Source organism: Rhinolophus sinicus, chromosome 5 (assembly GCF_057876585.1).
Source record: "Rhinolophus sinicus isolate RSI-liver-muscle chromosome 5, RSI-T2T, whole genome shotgun sequence".
Classification (NCBI taxonomy): domain Eukaryota; kingdom Metazoa; phylum Chordata; class Mammalia; order Chiroptera; family Rhinolophidae; genus Rhinolophus; species Rhinolophus sinicus.
The window spans coordinates 33,188,386-33,211,803 of NC_142505.1; the positions used below are offsets into that span (position 1 = coordinate 33,188,386).

Consider the following 23,418-nt stretch of genomic DNA (forward strand, 5'->3'; position numbering starts at 1 on the left):
TGCTTTGGTTCTTCATCTTCCTGATCTCTGAGAGCCCATTGCCTTCTAAAACTGAAATGAAATTTCCAAGTTGAGGTTTCCTGGAAGCAGGTGGCAGAGAATTCTGCAGAGGTCTCACCCCGCAGTGTGACAGGCAGCCCAGCAGCTTAGCTCTCCACTTCCTGCCCTAATGCCCTCCGTCTCATATGGGCATGTACCTGAAGCAAATGTGGGGAGAGAGAAACACCATTTAAATGGTGCTGGCATTCTGCTTCCTCCTTGAGGATGTGCCCTGTACTGAGCATGAGATGGAAGGCACCAATTTGCTTCCTCTCCAGGCGGCTCACTTCCCATGTGCCTCTCATGATGAGAGGATTATGCCATAGCACGATGCTGGTGTTTCAAGAGAGGAACTTTCCAGAGAACATGACTCCTGATTTAAGTCAACTCTCTAATCTGAAGAAAAACCCCGGCCGTGCTGGACTTAGTATTGATCATGGGTCTGCAAGATAGCGTTCTTCTAAGGGATTTCTGAGGATAATCTTGTCTATGTAATTGCAATGGAACACCTTTGCTTTCACACCATGGATAGGACTCCAGTGCATAGCAGCTCACAGGACCCAGCATGTCTCTGGATCCTCATAGCCTCCCTCTGCAATGAGTAGAACAGGTGTTATTACCCCATTTTACAGATGGGGAAACTGAGACTCCGAGATGAGAAATACCCGGAGCTAGGACTGGAACCTCCGTTTCCCACTCCAAGTCTAATACTTTGAGTCCTGTACTCTCTTTCTTGTGGATGTTCACACAGGATTGAGTGAGTGTTTATCTGCCCTTCCCCAATCTCTCCCTACTAGCACCCCATCCCCAGACATAGAGTCCCACCCCACTTACCTACTCCCTAGCCAACCTGGGGGTGGGGCATGTGGTGGCATCTCAGGCAAAGAAAGAGTGAGGATTCTTCTGTAATTCTTTCAATAGAGTATCACCCACATCCACCCTGCCAATTAAAGGGCCAATCCATTCTGTTCCATCATAATAAATTGAGGTTATGTGTCCACATAACAGAGAATGGTTTGTTCCCTTCATGAAATTAGCCTGGTTTGAAGACTTAGGCTCAGGGGTAAAGCATATCTATTCCCTTATTGCTCTTAAGTGTCCCTTTGGTTCCAATGGAGATGAACAAAACTCACATTTATTCATTTATTGAGCACTTACTATGTGCCAGAATTTGTTCTGACATTTTTTTTTTACATATCTTATCGCGGTTTCCTTATCATAACAACCCTATGAGACCAATAATGTCATGACCCCTTTTTTAAAAATGAGGAAACTGAGGCACAGACCAGTTAAACAACTTTTCCATGGTCATACAGCTAAAAAGTGATACAGAGAAGACGTTCACCTTAGATAGTCTGATCCAGAGGTTGTATGCCCAGCTCCACTCTAGACAGACTAAGGCGTGAGGCAGCCTGACCACAGAGGGTTTCTGGGATGAAGAGCACGAGGCTAAAAAGAACTCTTGTCTTAGGTGGACCCTGAGAAACAGAGCCCAAGTCTAGGATTCTTTAACAGGTGACATGTTATAGAGGTGCTCCCAGGGAAAACCTGTGAGGGAAGAACGAGCAAAGGAACATCTCAGGCCAACGCCCGGCTTCAGCCTGACCCCAAGATGGACCTCAGGTGAATAAGTTCCACCTCAGAGTTGTCCCAACCACAAGCAAGGGAGCTGGCTTTCACATGCCCACATCTTTCAGTCATTCCCAAAGGACTAGTCCAGGAGAACCATAAAGTAGGCTCTGGTCGTCTAAGGGCACTGCTCCACAAAGAATCCCAATGCTGACTGAGGGAAAGGAAGAGCACGCGGAACCTCAGGTCACACACACACACACACACACACACACACACACACACAAATTCAAGGGGATCTGGCTGAGCATTGAGTGTCTGCTCCAGCAGCCACACCTGAAATAGGAAAGAAGAGCTTGTCATTTGGTTTAAGCTTCCACAGGTCCCCAGCGAGTCTGACATTGGCAAGTGCCCTTGAAACACCTCGTCAGAGGGAAGTCGGGGATAACTTTTTCTGCCATGCCACCCCCTTCGGGTAAACACAGGTGCAGCTAAGAGAGTGTGAAACAAATGTGACCATGTCCACACAACCGACCCACACCTCTGCAGCCACCTGCCTCACCCACCCTCACCTTGCCGTTCACTATTCCTCCTGCCCTGTAACGTCCCACCCTCCCATCCTGAGTCTCCTGGCAAATCCTACCCCATCTTCATCTCCTGCTGCCCAAGGAGGCCTTCACTGGTGCTCTAGAGGCCTCCCCGCCCCTCCACCTAGTCACCTCCTATCCATCTCTGACCTACCTTCTCCATCCAACGTGTCCCAGCCAGTCTCATTCTAGGTACGTTAGGGGCCTACAGTGTGCCATTCACTGCACTGGTTTTTCTTTTCCTAGTTGTTTTGTTTATGTTACCTCATTTTCTTCTTCTTAATTATGAAATATTTGAGACATATAAAAAGGGGTAGCCGATATCCAGAATTATCAACCTTAATGTTATATGCTACAGACCTTCTAAAAAAAAAAAAAAAAACATGAAATCAAAGATTTCAGTTGAAACCCTCTTTGGGCTCTGTGCTGATTTCATTCCACACCCCACAGGCCACCACGGCTCTAACTTTGGTAATTATCATTCCCGCCAGTGTTCTTCCAGTTTTACTAGATATGTATCTAAACCCTTTATAAGATTGTTTTACGTGATTTTAAACTTTAAATTGTATTATACCGTGTATTAGTCATGGTTCTCCAGAGGGATAGAACCAATAGGATGTTTCTATAGAGAGAAAGAGATTTATTTTAAGGAATTGGCTTCATTAAGGATAATGAAGGGTAGAAGTCTAAGATGAAGGCGTCAGACAGTTAGAGGCCCAGGAAAGAGCCAACGTTCCAGTTCAAATCTAAAAGCAGTCTGCTGGCAGAATTTCTTCTCACTCGGAGACCTCAGTATTTCTTCTATTCAGGCCGTCACCTAATTAGATGAGGCTCACCCATATTTTGGAGCACAATCTGCTTTACTCAAAGTCTACTGATGTAAATGTTAATCTCATCCAAAAACATCCTCGCAGATCCATCTAGAATAATGTTTGACCAAATATCTGGGCACCAGGGTCCAGCTAAGATTACACATAAAATTAACCATCACATACTATTTCTTCCTGTAACTTACTTTCTTCACTTCTCATTGTGTTTTTGAGATTTACCCATGTTGATACAGGTAGAATTTCATTGTATATCTACCATAAGTTATGTGTCTTTCTGTTGATGAATGTAAGTTGCTTTCCAATTGTTCTATCACAAACAAGAGAGGACATAAACCTTCTTATACACATACAGGCGAGTGTCTCTGGGTCAGAGGTGGGCCAACTGTAGGCAGGTGAGATCCAAATGGGCACCTGCTTTTGTAAATAAAATTTGACTGGAACACAATCATACCCGTTCACGTACAAATTGTCTTTGTCTCTGTTCATCCTATGAAGGCAGGGTTATGTAGTTGCAACACAAACTGTTGGCCCAGGAAGCCTAAAATAATTCCTACCTGGTCCTTTATAGAAAAGGTTTCTGACCCTACTGACCCTAGGTCAGTACCTAAGGGCAGAATGTCCTGTGCTTGCCATCAGTTTTTATATGGCATTGCCAAATTGCTCCCCAAAATGGCTGCACAAATTTACCCTCCCTGAAACAGGGTGTGAGAGTTCCACTTTCTTCATATCCTCACCTCCCAAAGGTTTGCCAGTGTTCTTCCAGGTGCTTCTGGATGGGTTTCGCAACGTTATTTCACTTTTGGCTCTTTAAACATGTATCACTTATTCATATACCAAACATCTATTCAGAGATTACTATGTAATCTATGTAATCCTGGTACTATCAAGATAAAGCTGCCCCATGTTACAAGAGGAGACACTGAGCTAAGTAATGTTAGAATCACAAGTCAAGCATGGTGGTGAGGCAAGATGGTTGCATGCAGGTTTTGCTGCCATGCCCTAGAGAGGTAGCATTGTGAAAAAATCATTAAAGGCTGACATTATTCTGTAGGCCTGAGGATGCTCGGTTGGGAAATAAAACAACAGATTGGCTATCTGCCCATAGCTCCTGACAATGAGAGGCACCTATATCATAATTCTCAGCAGAAAGGACCAATAATTCACACAGCCATCAGGAGAGACGTTTAGTAATTAAACTGTTTGGGTTTTTTTTGTCTTCCCTTTTGACCTTAGAAAATAAAACATCTGTGATCATGAGAGAGAGTGTGAAAAAGAAATTGTCCATAATTGATACAGCAAGAAATAGAGCTTTATTATTTAACATTATCAAGGCAGCCAATAAATAAAGGAAAGAGGGAGAGGGAGGGTGAGGGAGCTAAATCTTCATTTGTTGGTCAGAAGGTCAATACATCATGTCTGTGGCTGACAAGTCAAGCAATCAAGAAATTTGTAGAAACACAGGGCAAGCTCTGGACAAAAAGCTGAACATACTGGGGACTCGGATTAGCTAGAGCCGAGGCAAGTGTAAGTCAGGGAAATGCTTTTTCTTTACCAGCATTTCTTTTTAGTATTGTTTAATTTTTTTCAATCAAGTGTATGTATTGTTTCGATGATCTTTAAATTAAAATACAAGAAGTACAAAATAGAGCATGGACTAGTGGAATATTTACAGATGAAATGATAGGCGTGTAATAATCTCAGAGACAGGAGTAGAGGTCAGTGGGAGTAGAGATTTGTTTAGCCATGAAATGTTCATTGTTGGAGTGGAGAGACGGGGGCGGGGAGGGGGTCATCATTCTAGTTTTTCTCTACCTTTCTATGTATTTTGATATAGTTGGAATTTTCCATAATAAGAAGTTTGGGGATTTTTTTGTTTATTTATGGTTTTGCTTTTGTTTTTAAGGAAAGGAAAAGCACGGGCTGTGAAGTAGATTCCGCTGGGCCACTTAGCAATGTGGCACCTTACGTGAACTCTCTGGGTCTCAGCTTCCTCATCTATAATAGAAATAGCTAATCTGCACCCATTTTGTACGGCCGTTCTCACTGGGCCTAGGGAGTAAATGAGAGCATAACAGTGAAGTGCTGACCATGGCATAAAACATAGTGTTTTTAAAACGTTTGGGTCTGATGTGTTTGGTTGCTTCTACTTGGGGTTTTATAAAGTTTAGCTCTAAATTTTGAGTTCTGCTTCTCAGGCATCGTATACTTAGTTCTACACATCTGATTATGTTCTGCCTTATATGTTTGTGTGAGTTTGCTGTCCCCAGCTAGCTTGCTTTGTCTGCTCACTTAACCAATGTTTATTGAGCACCTATGTGCCAGGCTCTGAGCTGGGTGCTAAGAAGGCAGAGATTAGAGATTATCCCTGGGGACACATAGGTCAGTGATGGGGAAAGACAGAAAAAGATCAGAATAAATTCCAGCATGACAACTACAATGGTAGAGATATACCCACAGGACAAATGGGTAGTACACAGGATGCCCAGTGTGGCCTGAGCTGGGTTTTGAAGGATGGATAGGAGTTTACCAGGCAAAGAAGGAAAACATGGAGGCTGGGTGGCATAGTTTGGTCATGACATGAAGGGGTAGCAGCATGAGTCAAGGTCTGGAAGCTGGAAAGACCTGAGTCTGTTCAGAAAAAATAATTCACTTCAGAGCAGGGGAGTGATGAAGACACAGGACTAGAGTGAAGAGCAAGGCCCAAATGGTGAGGGTTTATTCACGAGTACACACCTGAATAAAATGCAAGTTCAAATTTGTATCTTAGAAAGATCTTTCCAGTAGAAAGGGAAATGGGAGTTTGCTCCGAATCTGAGAGAGAGAGAGAGAGAGAGAGAGAGAGAGAGAGAGAGAGAGGAAGATCAGCTGGCTGCCCAAACAGAGTCTCCCAGAGTCACTCTTTCTTGCTGTGCCTGGTGCTCAAACCTCAGATTTTGTGAGGGCATCTGTAGAGAATTGGGCCTGACAGGCTGGCTCACGACAAACCCTTCTGACATATACACCCAGGACGACTTGCTAATAGACAGTGGTGGTTAAATCTCTCTCATGTCCAGCACTGGCGCCTGCTGTTCTCAGCCCACCCTCCTGTTCTAAGGTAGCTGGAGGCAGGATGCTAGATGAGCCCCACACCAGCATGGGGACGGGTGGACAGGCTTCCCGGGAAGGTGAGGCCTACGGAACATCCTCATGGGGCAGAGGGCACCCTCTAGGGACCAGGGTACTCTTGATTGCCCAAGAACAGTGGATAACACCACCCAGCGGTTCTGGCTTCTCACTCCATGCTCAGCGGACTCCTTCTAGGAACACATTCTTTCTTCAGCCAAAGCGCAGCTTGAGGATGAGGTCCAGGATTATGTGCAGTACAGACTCAGCGGTGTCCGTCGTCCTGGCCTTCCAAAGTGACACCCAACCTCAGCCCTCGGGTGTCCCTGCTTCTCCCTGGGCTCCCAGTGCTGTGATGAGGGAGAGGGAGGTGCTAAAGGGCATCTCAGGTTGGAACTAGGTAGGAACCTGAGGGTAGGGACCAGATCTTCCCTGCGTTGGCTGTCTGTGAAGAGGCAGCTCTATTGCTGGGCTCGTTACACCTGCCACCTACTGTAGCAGGCACTGTGCCAGGGAGGGAACAACAAGCAAGACAGAAAGGCAGTGCCTGACTTCAAGGAGTTTATATTCTGGTGGCAGATACAGAGATATTACCTAATACACCAACAAATAAAAAAATGATAATAATTATAAGCCATGATAAGCGTTTTCAAGAAAGCTAACAAGGCAGAGAGGTGCAGAGTAAAGGGAGCTTCTAACTTAGGTGAGGTGATCAGGACGCAAAGCACAGGGGAGGACTGGTGCAGGCAGAGGAGTCAGCACATGCTAAGGCCTGAGGCAGGAGGAAGACTGGGACATGGTCCAGAAAGACCAGAGGCCGGCATGGCCAGAGCCTGGTGCGTACTGGGGAGATTGACAAGCATGCAGGGCCATGAAAGCCACTGTCAGAGTCCGGGTTTTATTCTAAGGATAAGAAACACCTCTAAGAAGGTTTTAATTTAATCTAATCAGAGTGACATGATCTGATTTGAAGAGCGTAAGGAGATCACTATGGAAACAGGATGAAGAACGGGTTGGAGGAGAGAAGAACAGAGCAGGGGTGAGAAGGAGGTGGCCGTGGTGTCGGAGAGATGATGGTGACATGCACCACGGCTCTATCAGTGGAGATGGAGGGAAGTCGATGGATTTGAGATACATTGTGAGGGTAGAATTAACTAGACTTGATGTTGGATTAAATGTGGGAGATGAGAGAAAGTGAGCTATCAAGACTCCCTGGTTTCTGGGTAAATGTTGGTGCTATTTACTGACATGGAGAAGATTGGGGGCAGGGGAGGAAAGCTTTGAGGGCAAAAATCTAAAATTCCCATTTTGGGTCACGTTAAGTTTGAGATGTCTGAGAAACATCCAAGTAGAGGAAATGTCAAGGAGAGTAGTATGCAAGCCTAGAGTTGGGAGGAAAGTTCTGTGCTAGAGATATACATACAGAAGTCATCAGCCCATATATTTAAATCCATGCGAATAGAGAAAATCACATAGGGATAAAAAGCCCCCAAGCCCAATCCTGAGAAACTCTAGCATGTCGATGTCAGACAAGGGAGAAAGACTTAATGAAGAAGGTCAATGAAAATGGTCAGTGAGGTAGGAGGGAGAGCAGGAAAGTCTGGTGTCATGGAAGCCAGGAGAGGGTATGTCTTCTGTGACAAATGCAGCTGGCAGGTCAGGATGAGCACAGAGAAGCCACTGTTGGCTTGGTAACATGGTGGTCTTCACCATCGGGGTGGAGATGCAGTATCTGTGGGGTTCTGGGGGCAGATAATGACTTCTTGTTCATATATTGCTAGAAGCAAGTCATGCTGAGAATTTGTCCTAAACTTAAAAGTCACATAAATGTGAGAAGGGTTTCCAGGCACTCCTGCATTGTGCCACTGCACCAGCTGAGTCTAATTTCCCAGGGGCCCAGTCTTAACCACCTCCTCCCATGCCTGCAGCTCTAGCTGCTGAAATGCCAATATCTTTAACTCCAAATACAGTGTTCATTGTACCCTTGGGCCCAAACGATAATACTTTTTAAAATGCTGCTTGTCCTTGCCCTTTTTAAACACAGTGACGGTCAAATCCCTCACCTGCCGCCACCAGCTGCATTTATTTTAATAACTACATCCACAGTGAGGACGGCAGTCAGAAGGGATGAAATCCTCATCATCATAGTACCAGTGACCAGGGCTTCAAAATGACTATGGACAGAAAACACTGAGAGAAGAAAAAACCAAGCCTCTAGAAGGAAATCTTCATTCAACTGTCTGTGCAATGGAGCGGGAACAGGGCCAGACTGCACACACCCGTCAGATTCATTTGACAACCGTTGAACAATGCCTCTGTACTAAGACAAATAACAACAGTAGTCATGGCTTCCATCCATGGAATACTTACTCTGCGCCAGGCTGTCGGCCAAGTGCTTTTCATGCAGTAGCTCATTTAATTCTTACAACTACCTTAAGAGGGTGGAGAGTATTATTATCCTCATTTTATGGATGAGGAAACCAAATCTTAGAGTTACTCAAGTAGCTGGCCCAAGGTGGTGAGTGGAGGAGCGAGGTTCAAGAATAAGGGAACACTGCCCTTGCCTCTCGAGTGTGGTAAGGTAGAGACATGTGCCTCAGGGGTGGGAGTGATCCAGACACTGGAATGATCCAAGGAGGAAGGAAAAGAATCAGCATAGGCCCTACCATGCATCCAGTAGTTCAGGCTAAAAACCTAGATGTCATTCTCTATTCCTTTCCTTCACTCTCTCCATGACTACTTCATCACCAAAAAACATCTGTTCCATCCCCAAAAGATATCGTAAACCTGTCTGCTTCTCTCTAGCATCCCTACGACCACCCTGGTCCAAGCCACCATCATCTCCCCCGGAGCCCACTTGCCGGGCCCTCAGCATCCCCTCCTGTATCCCACAACCCTCTCTTCCCGCTGGAGTCAGGGAATCCACTTACCACGTAGATCACACCTGTGCCTGTTCAAAACCTTTTAATGGCCTCCTAGTAAACCCCACCTCCTTTCCCTTCCCTTCATGCTCTGGTTTTTGCCTACCTTTCTGACTGCCTCTCCCACAATAGTTGCTGATTCCCCTACAACCAGCACAGAGCCTGGTGCAAGGAAAACCATAATAAGATGCTGAAGAAATGAAGGCAAGAATGAGTGAGTGAATGAATACAAAAGCTCCCCAGAGGAAGCCATGTTTCAATGAGTATTAAAGTGGGGTAGGGTGTCTCAGGTGGTAGGACTGGAGTGTGCGGTGGTAAAACCAGGTGTTCTAGATACAGGCAATGACACGGGCCAGGACACGGAGGCGCTCCAGGAGCAGCCCGGAGGTGCCACGAACAGGACTGGACGTAAGTCAGTGTGACGCAGGGTTCTCCAAGTCCAGTGTGCCCTCTACGCCTTCTTAAAGGTCGTTAAAACAGATTGTTGGGCCCCACCTCCGGAGATTCTGACCCAGCCATCTAAGGGAAGATCTGAGAATTTGCATTGCTGACAAGTTTTCAAGTGGTGCTGCTGCTGCTGCTCCAAGGAGCACACTTTGAGAACCGCTGGCACAAGGTGTGCTAGGGGAGCCCTTACGTGGAGCTGCAGGGGAAGACAGCTCCAGGGGAGTGAACTGAGGCAGCTGCGTGCCACACTGAGAGCACTTTGAGCAGTGCTCAGCCCCTCCCTGTCCCCTTCCCACCCATCCCTCTCAGAAGAAACCCCAAGCCTACATGACCTTGGGCTGCCCGTTCTCCTGTACTCAAGCCTGCTGTTCTCCTCAGCTGCATTTTATGCGTTGAAGAAGTCTCTTGTTTCTCGCTCCAGTAAAAGTTTGGTAATCCTTTTAAAATACTGCTGAGGAGATAGGCCCTGAGTCCTCTCCCCTCAAGACCACCTAATGTCACATAGCAATTCACACTAATGCTTCTGTGACAATCAGTGTCTCTAACAAGAGACCTGGCATTAAGTCATGTCACCTTGGTGGTAGGGGCTCTGGCTCTGTTTGGACACAAGGACAGAGAGGAGGAGAGGTCTTCCTCTGCTGGCCTTCCCAGCACGCCATGTGCTAACTGCCAGCCTGCCTGTCCGCCCACCCACGGTTTGGTTTGGTTTGGTTTGATTTTGTTAGCATTTTCATAGCCAGCAGGGAAGATAACTCTTTATCTTCATGATGAAGCCCAAATAGACATCAAGAGTCCTGAGGCCTATGTTACAAGAAAAAGAAAGAAAATAACGCTCCACAACAGTCTCTCTTGATTCAGATGTGCCTTTAGTTTCCAAAGCTGAGGACAAAAACATGCACACTTTCGAGTCATGTTGACTTGGTTTGACATTCTGGCTCTGCCACTTTCCAGTTGTGTTGTTTGGGGCAACTTACTTAATCTCTCTGAGCCTCGGCATTCTCATCTGTAAAATGGGTGTGTTGATAATCAGCATCAGAGGGGTGCCAGGAGCATTTAGTGAAGTCATGAGGGTTAAGTATTTAGTAGAGTGCGGGGCCATCAGTGACTGTCTAACAATCTGCTCTCCGTGAATAAAACAGTGTTTGCCAATCTCCCTGGTGCAAATACTCTCACCATGGCTGACATCAAGCTAACAACCTGATGTCACTGAATGAAGGGTTGAGCACACCATTATACAGTGTTTCCACCATCCAGATACAATAGAAACCACCTCAAGGGCCCAGCTAACAGTCACACAGGGTAAACCAATCAGGAAGCAATGAATATTTATGACTTTGGTATTTTGGGCATTTATTACCTGTGTCTTTTAGTATAATTTATTTGTAAGTTCACATAATTAAAATTTTCATGATGGCTGTGTTTAACAACCAGCTCACAAAACTCCTGGGATATTTAATAGTCTGCTCTCACAAGCCATTACCAGCCAGTCCTAGCACATGGGCTGGGTACATCTGTAGACGGTCAGTCAATACTACTTCCCTTACCTCTTCCTTTCCTATCCTCAGCCCCAGAGAGGATTTCATGACAATTTTCCAGGTAGAAACAAAGATGTTCCCTGGTCCACTGTAGGCTCCAAGTGTTACTTTTGGCCTTGGCCACAACCCCATTCTTCAGCCTGTGCTAAATCTCACCAAGGTCCAGCCCTTGTCATGCCACCTGACTGGCTCTTTCCTACCACTCACTCCAGAGCCACCACTCACACCAGAGAGAACATAGCCTCTGCTGGGCTGAAGCGCCTGCAGGAGAACAGTGAAGGGCTCTCTGTGGCTGTATTGTGGACTGGCAGGTTATTTCAGGATCCCGTTCGTGAAAGAAATGGGGAAACCTGGCCTGCCAACTGCACTTTGGCAAGTCAGGGCCTATAATTAGCTTCTGCTTAAAGCTTGAATAAACCCCTGGTTGTTACTGAACAACAGTAAAGCAGGAAGTCTGCAGCTTCCCTGAGCCCTAGTGCCGCACGAGCAGCCTAGGACAGGCATTTGGACAGAAGTGTCCTGTCTGCTGGGCAACATCCAAATTATCTCAGACGGTGCTGCTGTTCTCAACCCCAAGTGTGAATGGAGGAGCAAGGACGCTGAGCAGCCAGCCCCTCCCCTGGGCTCACCTTCAGCAGTCTGCATTTCCTGCCTGACTCCTTCACAGATTGCTCAGGCAGCCCCTTATCTATGGAGCTTGCAATCCACTGGGGAAATGTAACAAATTCACACACGCAGTACTAAAGGCTGCAAGGAAGTATATCCAAATGCTGGCGGTGTTTATACCGGACAGCAAGACGCGGGGCGATTGCGTTTTTCAGCCATCTGTCTGCTTTTCCAGAATTGTATGACTCTAAACATGGCACACATATATTCCACACACACCCCAGAGTCTTTTGTCTTATTTTGTACTTTTTCTGTCCATCCCCTGGGTCTAAGTTTAAAAAGCGAAACCAAAACAAAGCTACGCCAAGTGAAGCATTTAAGCTTCAGGGTCCCTCACTCACACACACCCCTTTGCATTAGTCATTTTTTTTGTACTTTTTCTTAAAGACAGTCTCCCAGATTCTATAAGCTCCAGGCCCACATCTGCCTGCATCTGTCCCGACATGGCCACCTGGTCTAGAGCTCTTTGGAAGCCATCTTCTCCACCACGGTAGTTTCTGAGCCCACAGTTTGCTATGATTTGGGGTCCTGCGCTGGGTGGAATATATGCCCTGGGCATCACTGTGAGAAACTGAGCAGTGCCATTGCCTCGAGCTTCAAATCATCATTTGGGAAATGGCGTCCGTGAGACTCGAAGACTGGAAGGGCTGCTGAACAGGGGCTGCAGCGTGTAGGGGAGGATGGAGACAGAGATCAACAAGAGTAGCCAAAGCCAGTCCTCAGGGAAGCCTCATGTAGCCAGAGCCCTAGGATGAACTATAGTCAACGACATTAACTGTATCTTCGTATTTTCTGTATTCTTTTTTCATTAGTGTCAAGTGTACAAAACCATGTAATAGTTGGCATCTGGGGCCTCACTGACAGGGACACTGCCCCCACAGGGCTGGCTAATCCTAGAGAGAGTAAACCACTGGCCTGTGAGCACACCTTTGACATGCAAACCAGCCAATCCTGAGTGCATGACGCTACCTGCCTTCCCTCTCTGGCTCTCACATTCTTGGAGGAATCTTCCTCTCCCCTAATCACCCCAGGGATGGGTGCCAGATAGCTAGGGACCACCCCTATAACCCCGAGACCACTGAAATTATTCAAGCTATTCAATCCTGGCTTCTTGACCTGCCTCTCCCATTCCTTCCCATGAAAACCACAATAAAGCCTTTGCCCACTCTTTCCCCTGCCCTTTCTGCTTCCTGAGCAGCCCTGCTGCTTCCCCATGTGGCCCTGCGTGGTCTAGCTGCCCCTTCCTCCTGAGAACTATGAGTAACAGTCATTGTCAATATCAGTCATCTCCTGATCTGCTGGCCTCACCATACCTGAATAAAAACAAAATCCTAGGTAAATTGTAAGACACCCTTCTGAGGGGCTTCCGGAAAATGACCTCCAGACCTGAGACAGGGAAGGTTGGTCACAGCATTCATTCATGTATGCGTTCATTCACCAAGTATTGATGGATGTCTACCACAAGCCAGGCCTTGGAGATGCAGCAATGAGCAAGGAGCTGTCCGTGGGGAAGAGACATCTCAACACAGTGGGATGAGAGCTCTGTCAGGGAAACTGAGGAAGTCCAGGAGTGGGTCAGGTCCCAGCTACTGGGGAGATAAGTGATTGTGTTCCCCCCGGCACCAGTAGGGTCATCTTAGGTTTTTTCATTTCTTTGAATTTCCCACTAGCAATCTAATCTCTCGGTGCCAGCCTGGCCCTGGGGCACACTGGGGAGCAGGTGTCTCTCCGTCTGAGTTTTTTCTCACTCCCTCTCTGACATCTGGGGCCTGAAGTCCTCCTCCTACTCAATAAAGAACATGCAACTCATTCATTTGCAAGTGCAACAGGCTGATAATACAGTGAATGGCATCCTCCTTTTAAAGGAGCATTCCTTCTATCCCTATCCCCCAAACAAGCCACACGTTTTACACGCACACATATATACATAATACATGTGTGTGTGTATATATATATATTTACATACATATATATATATATATATATATATATATATATACACACACACACACACACACACATATATGCAGTTTCATAGGTTAAGGAGAGAACCACACGCCCCCAGCCCCACCTGTGGGGGACCCAGAAGGGTTTACGGAGCCAACTTTGAAAAACCACTCTTCAAGGCTCCATGAAACCCCTGAACTGTACGTACAATGTTTATGTTTACATGTATATTTTGATTGAAGGTGGATGAACTTCTAGAGCTACAATGTCCAATATAGTAGTCACTGGCCTCATGTGGCAATTTAAATTTAAATTAAGTTTAAATAACATTACATTTTCAGTTCCTCAACACAGTTGCAGTGTTGAGGGGCCACCTGTAGCTACCACATTGGACAGTGTAGATATAGAACAGTTCCATCATCACAGAACATTCTCTTGGGCAGCAATGATCTAGAGATTTCAGCAGCTTTTCAAAAGCATCAGTGACCAGAAAATGTTCAGAGCCACAAAATCAAGCAGGTGCAACTTCGTTTAAGGAGCCAGAAACTTCTCTGGGGGGTTGAAAGCTCCTCATAGCAAGAGGCTATGAACAGTCTGCCTTTGAGGGATCTTTTCGCTCCAAAAACCCAACTCTAAAAACTCTTAAAAGACATGCAGATTATATGCTTCATTGTTTATCTTCTCCCTCCTTTTACAGAGGGACACTTGGATTCTAAAAATATCTGCTGTAAGAAAGGTGCTTGTTCCTCCTCGTCCAGAGCCCTGTAACCAGCGCAAGTCAGGGCAGGAAGCAGGGAAGACATCCCAGTGACCTTGTTTCCTTTGCTGTGTGATTGTTGCAGGTGGGCGAGGCAGTCCTGGAAAATGCCCGGCTCAGGCTGCACACAAAGAATATCCAGGCGGACGCAGATGACTTTAAAGAGAGGTAACGCTCTGCCGGTGAAGGGACAGTCCCTCCCCACCCCCAGACTCCTGTCCTGGAGACTGCAGCATTCACCTCCAGCCACTCGGAAAGCTGGGGTGGGATAACAGAGGCCCTGGGAAAATCCAGAGCCACAATCACCTGGCTCAAACCCTCCTTGTCGACACAAACTAGGCTCCAAGGGCTCAGAGATTTTGCCTGAGGTTACTTGGTTTAGAGCAGGAGTTCTCAAATCTAGTGTGGTTCAGAATCACCGGCGTTGGGGGGCGGCTTGTAGAAAGCACAGGTTGTTCTGCCCCACCCTCAGAGGTTTTGACTCAAGCTCTGGAGAGGGGCCTAAACTTGCATTTCTAACAAGTTCCTGATGATGCTGACCCTCCTGGGACCACACTTGGAGAGCTACTTGTTTAGAGCAAGGCTTCTCAGTCGCGGGGCTGCATGTGAGAATGTCCTAGGCACTTAATAATGCTAGCACACAGCCCCATGTACGAGTTAAACCAGAGTCCCTGGGAGTGGGGCCCAGACCTCAGCATCTGTAAAGCTCACCAGTCGTGAGAGCCATCTTTCACATCTAGTACAGTGTTTCCTAAACTATGGCACCTACGTTGCTGATGAAGATTATTGTAACTGTAGAAGGATAAACATTTTATTTTTAATAGTTACGTGTTTATTTTTATAGTTACCTTCTATGTATGTCCCGTGAACTGTTTTTCCACTATAGTACTATCATTTATAGTAGCAATTGAAAATTTATTTACTATAAAGGGCTTTTAAAGTTTATTGATTTAAGAATTATTTTTTAAGTAGATAAATTTAAGGAAAAATATAAAGTAAATGATGCGGGAGATAAGCATTCAGGGCAAAATCATGAAGGCAACTGAGGTCTGGGAAATGCTGAGTCTAATAGAGAAGTAAAATGAAGGAGACCCTTTTCAGGACGAACACAGTGGTTTTGAGAATATTCTGTGGGGCAGATGTCCTGGGTACTGGGCAATAGGATGGGTGATGGGATTGTTGTTTAAGGGAACATGTTCCTAAATTAGGAAAGAGAAAGAGGAAAGACATATAGTTGGGAGTCTTTGGGAAAGACCATTTTCCCACTGTCATTACCGTCTTCCCACTGTCATTCTTATCTTAGGATAAGAATGTGTATTGTGTTGAAAAGGAGAATCTCTACCCTCTCCTCAGACCCTGAGTCATTTCCTTGCTCGAAGACCAAGCTTCTCCATCTGCTAAAAGGATCTCCACTAGTGGCCACTCTGGAGTCAAGGAGACTCTCTACCAGTCAGGGTTGCTCTCTTGCCCAGAACTGTGCTAGCCACGGTCACAGTAGCACAGAGAAATGACACCATCATCCAGCCACTGACAGCTTACTGCGTAATTAAAGATAGATGCCAACGGACATGAAACCATTTGTACGAAATGTAAGGGAGAATTTAAATGTGAAATTAAGGCAGGACCTGACTACAGTTTCTTTCATTCATTCATTCATTCATTTATTCGCTTATACATTCATTCATTCATACATGCCTTCATCCAGCGAGTCAACAGAGTAGAATGTAAACTCACTGAAAGCCGGGGCTTGATCTACTTTGTTCCCCATTGTTTCACCAGGACCTATAACAGCACCAGGGACATAGCAAATAGATGCTCAACAAGTATTTGTGGAATGAATGAATTCAACAAATGTTTGAATGTTTGCCAGGCCCTTTGCCAGGTGTAGGAATGAAGTGAACCAGACCTCAAAGAGCTCATAGTTTAGTGGCAAAGACAGGAGTGAACAGACAATAGCTTTACAGAGCAGTTGTACCTTCACTGAGACGATCACATATGAACTGGGGACATTTAGTCTGGCCAGGAAGACTTGACAAAAGATGCCTGATTTGGGTCCTAAACTCATGTAGGAGTTGACCTGACAAATAAAGGAGGCATGGCTTTCCAGGCAGAGGGGGCAGTATGTGCAAAGGCAGGAGGACATGAGAAAGCATGGTGCCAGTAACTTGTTATAACTGGGGCATGTGGAATAAATGAAGGAGAGCAACCGATGCAGCTTGAAAACCAGGGAGAGACCAAATCCTGGAGGACCATGTCAGTCATACCAAAGAGCTTAGAGATTGTCTGAAAGCAGAGGAATTTCCATAAAAGGATTTGAGTAGGGTCATCATGACCAAATTTTAGCTTTAAAGGAAGCTTTGTATTGGTGGAAAGGAAAAGTGGGGCAAATGAGCAAGAAACAGTGGGACTGGACCCGTGGAGGGACAGAGTCTGTATCAAGACCGTGGTTGGAAAGTATGGTGCTATTAGATCACTGAAGGGCTAGAGGATGACACGTCAGGTGTCTGAGCAGAGGAGTGACTAGATGTGGTTAAGGATGTCACTCTCTTGGCCTGGGAAGACAACAGGAGTCTGTTATAGTTCACGGTCTGCCAGGAGTGGTAGCAATGGGTGAACATGAGGATGGGTCGAAGAAATAATCAGCAGGATTTGACAATTGTCTACATATACAGCCTGAAAAGAGAAAGCAAAGGTAAGTTCCAGATTTAAAACTTGGGTAATTGAGAAGACTTGCAGTTCTACTGACAAATAAAAAAAAAAAAAAAATGGGGAAAGAAAGCTTGCCTAAAATTCAGGGGTAAATAATGAGTTTAGTTTTGAGCCAGCTGCATCGAGCTGATCGTGGAGGCACCAAGCAGAAATGATGGGATGCCATTGAAGAAGTTGGGCCAGAGTGGCTTGCAGGTCAAGATGAGACAATCAGTGTCATGAGCACAGAGATGCTCACTGAAGACTTCAAAATGGAGGGGGGAGGAGAAAAAGTGTCACAAGAGAAAGCCAAAAGCTTCAGAACAGCCTTGAGGATTTCACAGATATGTTTCAAATCCTTAGAGGACTTCCAACAAAATGGTCTGTAGGACACCTAAGATCACCCATAATGCTGAATGGATCATATCCTGGGTAGGACCAGTCTCCCTGGAATGGGGAGCAAAACAGAACTTCAGAGGCCCAAGGGGGACTCTTCCAACTTGGATCAACAGGGACCAACCCCAGTCATATCGGTGGATTTTCATTTCAGCTGGAAGGACGGGACTTGTTTCCCGAAGAACTAAATGTGAATAAGAATACAATCCTTCATAAAGAATACATTTGGATGAAAAGTAAATCCAACAGAGAAAAGTACAGAAAGATGCTTCAGAAACCATCTCCCGAGTGCTGATTCAAAGGTACAGGTCCAACTCCGAGGGAAGTCTCTGGTGGTATGTCAGAGGACTCTGTCCTTAGTTCCTTCATGTACTATTTTTAACTGCAAGGTACATGAAAGCAGAAGAGAAATGACAGAAGACACAAAGGCAAGAGGGGAAGAGTAGAAAGACAGAGTCAGGATTCAAAATGATCCCAACACATTGGAACAATGGGCCAGTGAAACTGAAAGAGGATAAATATGAATTCCTACTTTGGGGTTCAAATACCAGGTGCACCCAGAGAGGGCAGGGAAATTGGGTTTAAAGCAACTCTTGTGAAAAATGTCAGCAGTTCCAGTTTACCGGAGACCCAGATTAGTCAGCAGCAAATACAGCTGGTCAAAGTCAAATAAACAAACATACAAACAAACAAAAACCCACAAGGCAAATCCTAGGGTTCATGATGAATAAAAGGGCCTAGACAAAGGAGCAGACAGTCCCATGGGACTCTGAACTGATCAGGCAACAAACATCTGGAGTTTTGCATTCCATTCTCTGTATCACATCTTAAGAAGCACATAAGACCGATTAGAGCATTTATAATCATTCCACAGTATATCTGAAGCCGGGAGCTGGATGCTGAGAATAGAAAGATGAAAAGGTCATAGTCCCTGCCCTCAATGATGAGGGATGCGGAAACCAATTTATACGAACAATAGAGGAAGGAAATGGGAATGTGTAACTTGAGAAACAAAAGGCTTGGAGGGTTGGGGGTGGGCAGAGTGGAATGAGAGAGTGACATAAGAGACAGTCTTAATTATTTGTAGGACTGCCAAAAGGAAGGATTAGACCAACTTGGGGCATTCAGACGTTTATGCTCTTGAAGAAAGAAATTTGCAATAGTTAGAGCTATCCAGAAATGGAATGGTGGCCTTGAGAGGTAATGAGTTCCCCATCATTGGAAGTATTTGAGCAGAGGCTACATGATCAACTATCAAGAATGCTATCAAGGGATTGTCACTGGGTAGGAGTTTGAATAGTTGAATGCTAAAGTCCCTTAAAATTCTAAGACCCTAAGATGCTTTCTATAATGAGAGGCGTGAGATTTCTCTCTTCTGTGGCTAGATGAAGGTAAACTGAAATTGGGCTGATCGATGCCACTGGATGGAAGGCCATGGAAGGAAAAGAGTGGCACAGCAAGGAGACTGTTGGGCAGTTTTAAGAAAGAAGGCTCTGTTGCAAACTAGAGATTCAAAGAACTCAGAATGTCACATGTTTCAGACTTGTGTTCATGTGTATGCACACATGTATGCATGTGTGTTATTGCATCAGCTGTATTTCACATAAGGACATTTAAAATATAAATCCAGCTTTCCCATTTCTCCCGAAGAGAACTGACATACCCCTTCCCACACAGCAGTAAAGGGGAGGAGCTGAGCAGCAGCGCCCCTGCAGGTGAAGTATGAGCTGTCACATGAGCCTCAATCCCCACCTCTCCCTGCTGCCCAGACCTGGCCTTGTCCGTCATCTACATTGGCAGCTTGGCCTCTGGTGGCATTTGGGTTGGCAGCATCGGTCCTGAAATTTCACTTGGGCTCTTTGGAGACAGAAACCATGTTCTTCATTTGGGAATCACTAGCACATAGCCTGGTACGTGACAGATTCTCAGTAATGTTTGTTAAAGCATCCTCAGGTGAAAAGGATGACACATCAGAATACTGATGACAATGCCAGATTCCCTTACCTGGGTCTGAACTCCTGGAGAAAGTTTCCCTAGAGCTCTGTGCTTCCGGAGCCCCCTGAGGCTGGCACCCGATTAAGCCAGGTTATAAGAAGTTGGCTGCAATCATTTTCATTTTAATAAATCAACATGTGATAATTGCATTAACAGTGCCCTCGAAGCTGCTGAAACAGTAACATTTCACATTCATTGTCTAGCACCCAATTGGCCTCTTGGTCGCATTTATAATCTGATTCTTGTTTCTCTTGGGTTGCCCCGCTGAGCTCATTAAGTTCTTTTATCTGCAGATATGAAAGTGAGCAGCCATTTCGAAAGGCAGCGGAAGAGGAAATTAACTCTCTATATAAAGTCATCGATGAAGCTAATTTGACAAAAATAGATCTGGAGAGTCAAATAGAAAGCCTGAAAGAAGAACTTGGCTTTCTGTCAAAAAGCTATGAAGAGGTAGGTGGGGGCTGGGGTGACACTGGGTTGACTGCAAGATAGGAGACCCTCTGCTGTCCGGCCGAGCTTCAAAACATAGGTGATGGTAGCTCATCTCAGCCTCTCCACGATATTACTTGCTCTGCAGGGAAACTGCCAGTGAAACGCTTTCAGTCCTTGTAGTGAGTCAGCCCTTGTAGGGAGTCTCAAACTCAAGTGGCTTCACCACCAGGCTGGGATGTGGACAGGGAGGCAGCAGGTCCAAGCAATAGTGAGTGATGACCCCTGCGTGCAACTGAAGCGAGCATCTCAGACCTCAAGACGCTTCATTTCAGATCTTTGTTTTCAACACTGTATAGGGCAAACAAAATAACTCTGAGGGTAGAGCCAGGCTGTGGTTTACACATACTCATCAATGGGATTAGGTGAGATTGTTGAGTGTCAGGACTAAGGGGACACCCCGCCAGGGTGATAGGGTCCGGTTTCCCGCAGAACTGCAGATTGTAAACCACCTCCCACAGGCCACTGTCTGATCCAAGATCTAAAGTGCTTACAGTTGAAAAAGTCAACACCCACTTAACAATGCTCCTGTCAGGAAGTTCCTTCTTTTCTCCAAACTGAAGCTAACCAGGAACCAATTAAGCCCACTTCCTCCTGTTCTGAGCGCTGGAGTTGTTCACCATTCTCCAGCTGTAACTCTTCAGAGACTCCCAAGTTATCTTTAAATCTCTTCCAGCCTACTCTGACTTTATGAAACTCGTAAATTTCATCTTGCTGTTGCAGCTGACTCTGTTCGTGTTACTTATTGATTTTGATTGTTGCTTTGGGCCTGGGCCTGTGAAGACCAGCGTGAGCAATGCATCCTGGGACAAGAGATCATGGTGCCCATGCTGGGAAGAGTATCGGGGCCTTTGCCAGACTCTGGGAAGTCCCATGTTTGGCAATAGCAGGATGAGAAGCGGAAGTATTGCCCACAGAACTGGGCTTCTGCTGCCTAGAATTCCACGTGTTTTCTTTTCCCGTGTCGTTTTTTCAGGACGTGAAAGTGCTGTATAAACAGTTGGCAGTGTCTGAGCTGGAACAAGTGGATGTTCCCATCGGCACTAGTCTGGATGACATCCTTGAGACGATCAGAATTCACTGGGAGAGAGATGTCGAAAAGAACCGGGTGGAAGCAGGGGCCTTGCTCCAAGTCAAGGTGAGCGGTAGGACCCACGTCCTCCACTCTGCCCTGTGCAGAAGGAGGCCATGCAAAGGGGAGAAGCAGTAAACGTGCAAAAGGAAGAGATGCAGCTGTTTCAGTCTCATGAGATGTAAATGAAATGCAAATTCAAAGAATAGCTTTCTGTTTACCTGTCTAAAAATCAGAAAATGTTTAAAATGGTAATACTAATAATGCCAACAAGTATGTGGAGAAGGAGGTTCTCCCCTATATTATTGGGGAGCACTAGTATAGTCCCTTTGTAAAGGATTTGGTGATATGTATCAAGAGTCTTAAAATGCCTCTACCTACCTACCAGTTGACTAATCTGAACACTATGCTAAAGAAATCATTGAAAAATACAAGCAAAGTTTACGTCTAAGTATATTCACTGATATATTCCTTGTAAGAGTGAAAAAGTTTGGGGGAGAAAACACATTAATGTTTAATAATAGGAGAAAGACTAACCTAACCATGCAATGAAATATCAGGCCGTTATAAGAAAAGATATTTATGAAACGTTTATAGCAACATGGGGAAATGCTCATGCAATAAGGTAAAACGGGGAGCGGCGGGGAGAGAGTACAGAATGGTATATACCGGGGGCCAACAAACTATTTCTGTAAAGGACAAGATAGTACATAGTTATGCTTCTAGTCCAAGTGGTTTCTGTTGCAATACTCATGTCTGCCACTGTCGTGTGAAAGCTGCCACAGACAATAGGTAACAAATGAGCATGGCTGTGTTTCAGTAAATCTGTTTGTACAGAAACAGGAGCTGGGCTGGATTTGGCCTGCGGGCTGCAGTTTGCCAAGCGCTGGTGCGTACATTAAGGTAAAGCATTCAAAGAAGTTAGGCATCAAGAAAACGCTAGGACGAAAACACTAAAATGTTCATTGTGTTAGCAGTGATTGTCTGTGAGTGATGGACCTATATTTGACACTTTGAAATGTTTTTTCTTGTTTTTGAGTATTTAAGTTTTCCTTGAGTAGTATGAGTTCTATTCATGGAGGAAAGGAATTTTTTATCAAACTTCATAAACAATGAAAGAGTTAAACAGAAATAGAATTGTTTGTTCTTCCCTTCTCCATCACCCACCCATGTTTCACGCTGGAGTTTTGAGGCAGAGGATGAAAAGAGCAGAAGAGGAGGGAAAGCATGAAGGAAGTGTACAAAATAAGTCAGCTGTTTGAGACGAGGCAAGAGGGCTGCTCCTGCGTCCTCGGTTACCACTGAGGGGCTCTCAATCCTGGCTGCACAGCAGAATTATTTCAGAGCATTTTCAAACATGCCCACACCCAGACCCCAGCCAAGACCAATTAAATCAGAAGGAGAGGGCCTTTGTGGACTTCTAAGCTCTCTGGGTGATTCTAATACACAACCGGGGTTGACAACCAGGAGAGTTTATAAAAGCTACCAAAAGAAAACCAGGGGAACCTTTTCTGTTCTTTCTTCTCTGAGCCCCAACTCAATCCCCTGCCTCCCGAGTATCCACAGGTACCTTCCTAGCAGTGTCTTCCTCAGTTCAGGACACCCCAATGTTCTCCAGCCCAGAAAACGTCTTTCACTCCCCCGCCGCCTACCCCCTTGCAACAGCTTCCTTTCTTTCTAACCTTCAATTCCTTGGGCCAGATCACAACAAACACTTTTTATGGCACATAGTGCCTAGAAGTCCCCAAAATGTAGCCCCCCACTCCAACCTAGTGAGAGGCGGAACAACGCAGAAGGAAGGTGAAACCAAACCATAGATTTGATTTTGGTCCATTGCTGCTTTTGTAGTAGAATCATGATTATTTATAATTAATGACCCTAGAAACCATCCAATCCCACTCCCTCACTTTACAGGAGAAAGAATGGAGACTCAGAAAGGGCAGTGGTTCTGAGGTCACACGGAAGGTTGATATGTAGCCCTGTCATTTAGCTCTCCCAACGCTCGGTCCAGGGACTTTTACCTCTGCATCAGGCTGTCATTTCTCCTTGGCTCTGTTCCCAAAGCGAAATCTTGTTGGCCCAGCAGTGTGAACCTTGCTTCTGTCTCAACACTCCTGGGGTGTACACCACACTGTACTGATTATTTCTTTGGAAAAGGGGGGAGGGGCATTATAATTAACAGGAACAAATCCTAAATCGTGTGAAAAAGAAAGAAAACCTGGTCATCATTATTCACCCTTCACCCTCTTGAGAATCATCACCAGCCCAACAATAACTCAAACATTAATTCTGAGCAGACTCATTAGTGTCTTTTTTAATAGAGTAATCTGAAAGCTACATCTCAGAGAAAACAGACAGTACTTGTTTGAGTTTGGCCA

General features: G+C 45.5%; 1 protein-coding gene across 1 annotated transcript in view; it reads left to right on the plus strand.

Annotated features, from left to right (window-relative positions):
- The window catches only part of BFSP2 (beaded filament structural protein 2), a 67,730-nt gene that overhangs the window by 21,485 nt on the left and 22,827 nt on the right, over nucleotides 1–23,418 (plus strand). The window contains exons 2-4 of the mRNA XM_019726034.3: nucleotides 14,486–14,568; nucleotides 19,773–19,929; nucleotides 20,945–21,106. Of these exons, the coding sequence (XP_019581593.3) occupies nucleotides 14,486–14,568; nucleotides 19,773–19,929; nucleotides 20,945–21,106 (402 nt within the window). The remainder of the gene's footprint in view (nucleotides 1–14,485; nucleotides 14,569–19,772; nucleotides 19,930–20,944; nucleotides 21,107–23,418) is intronic.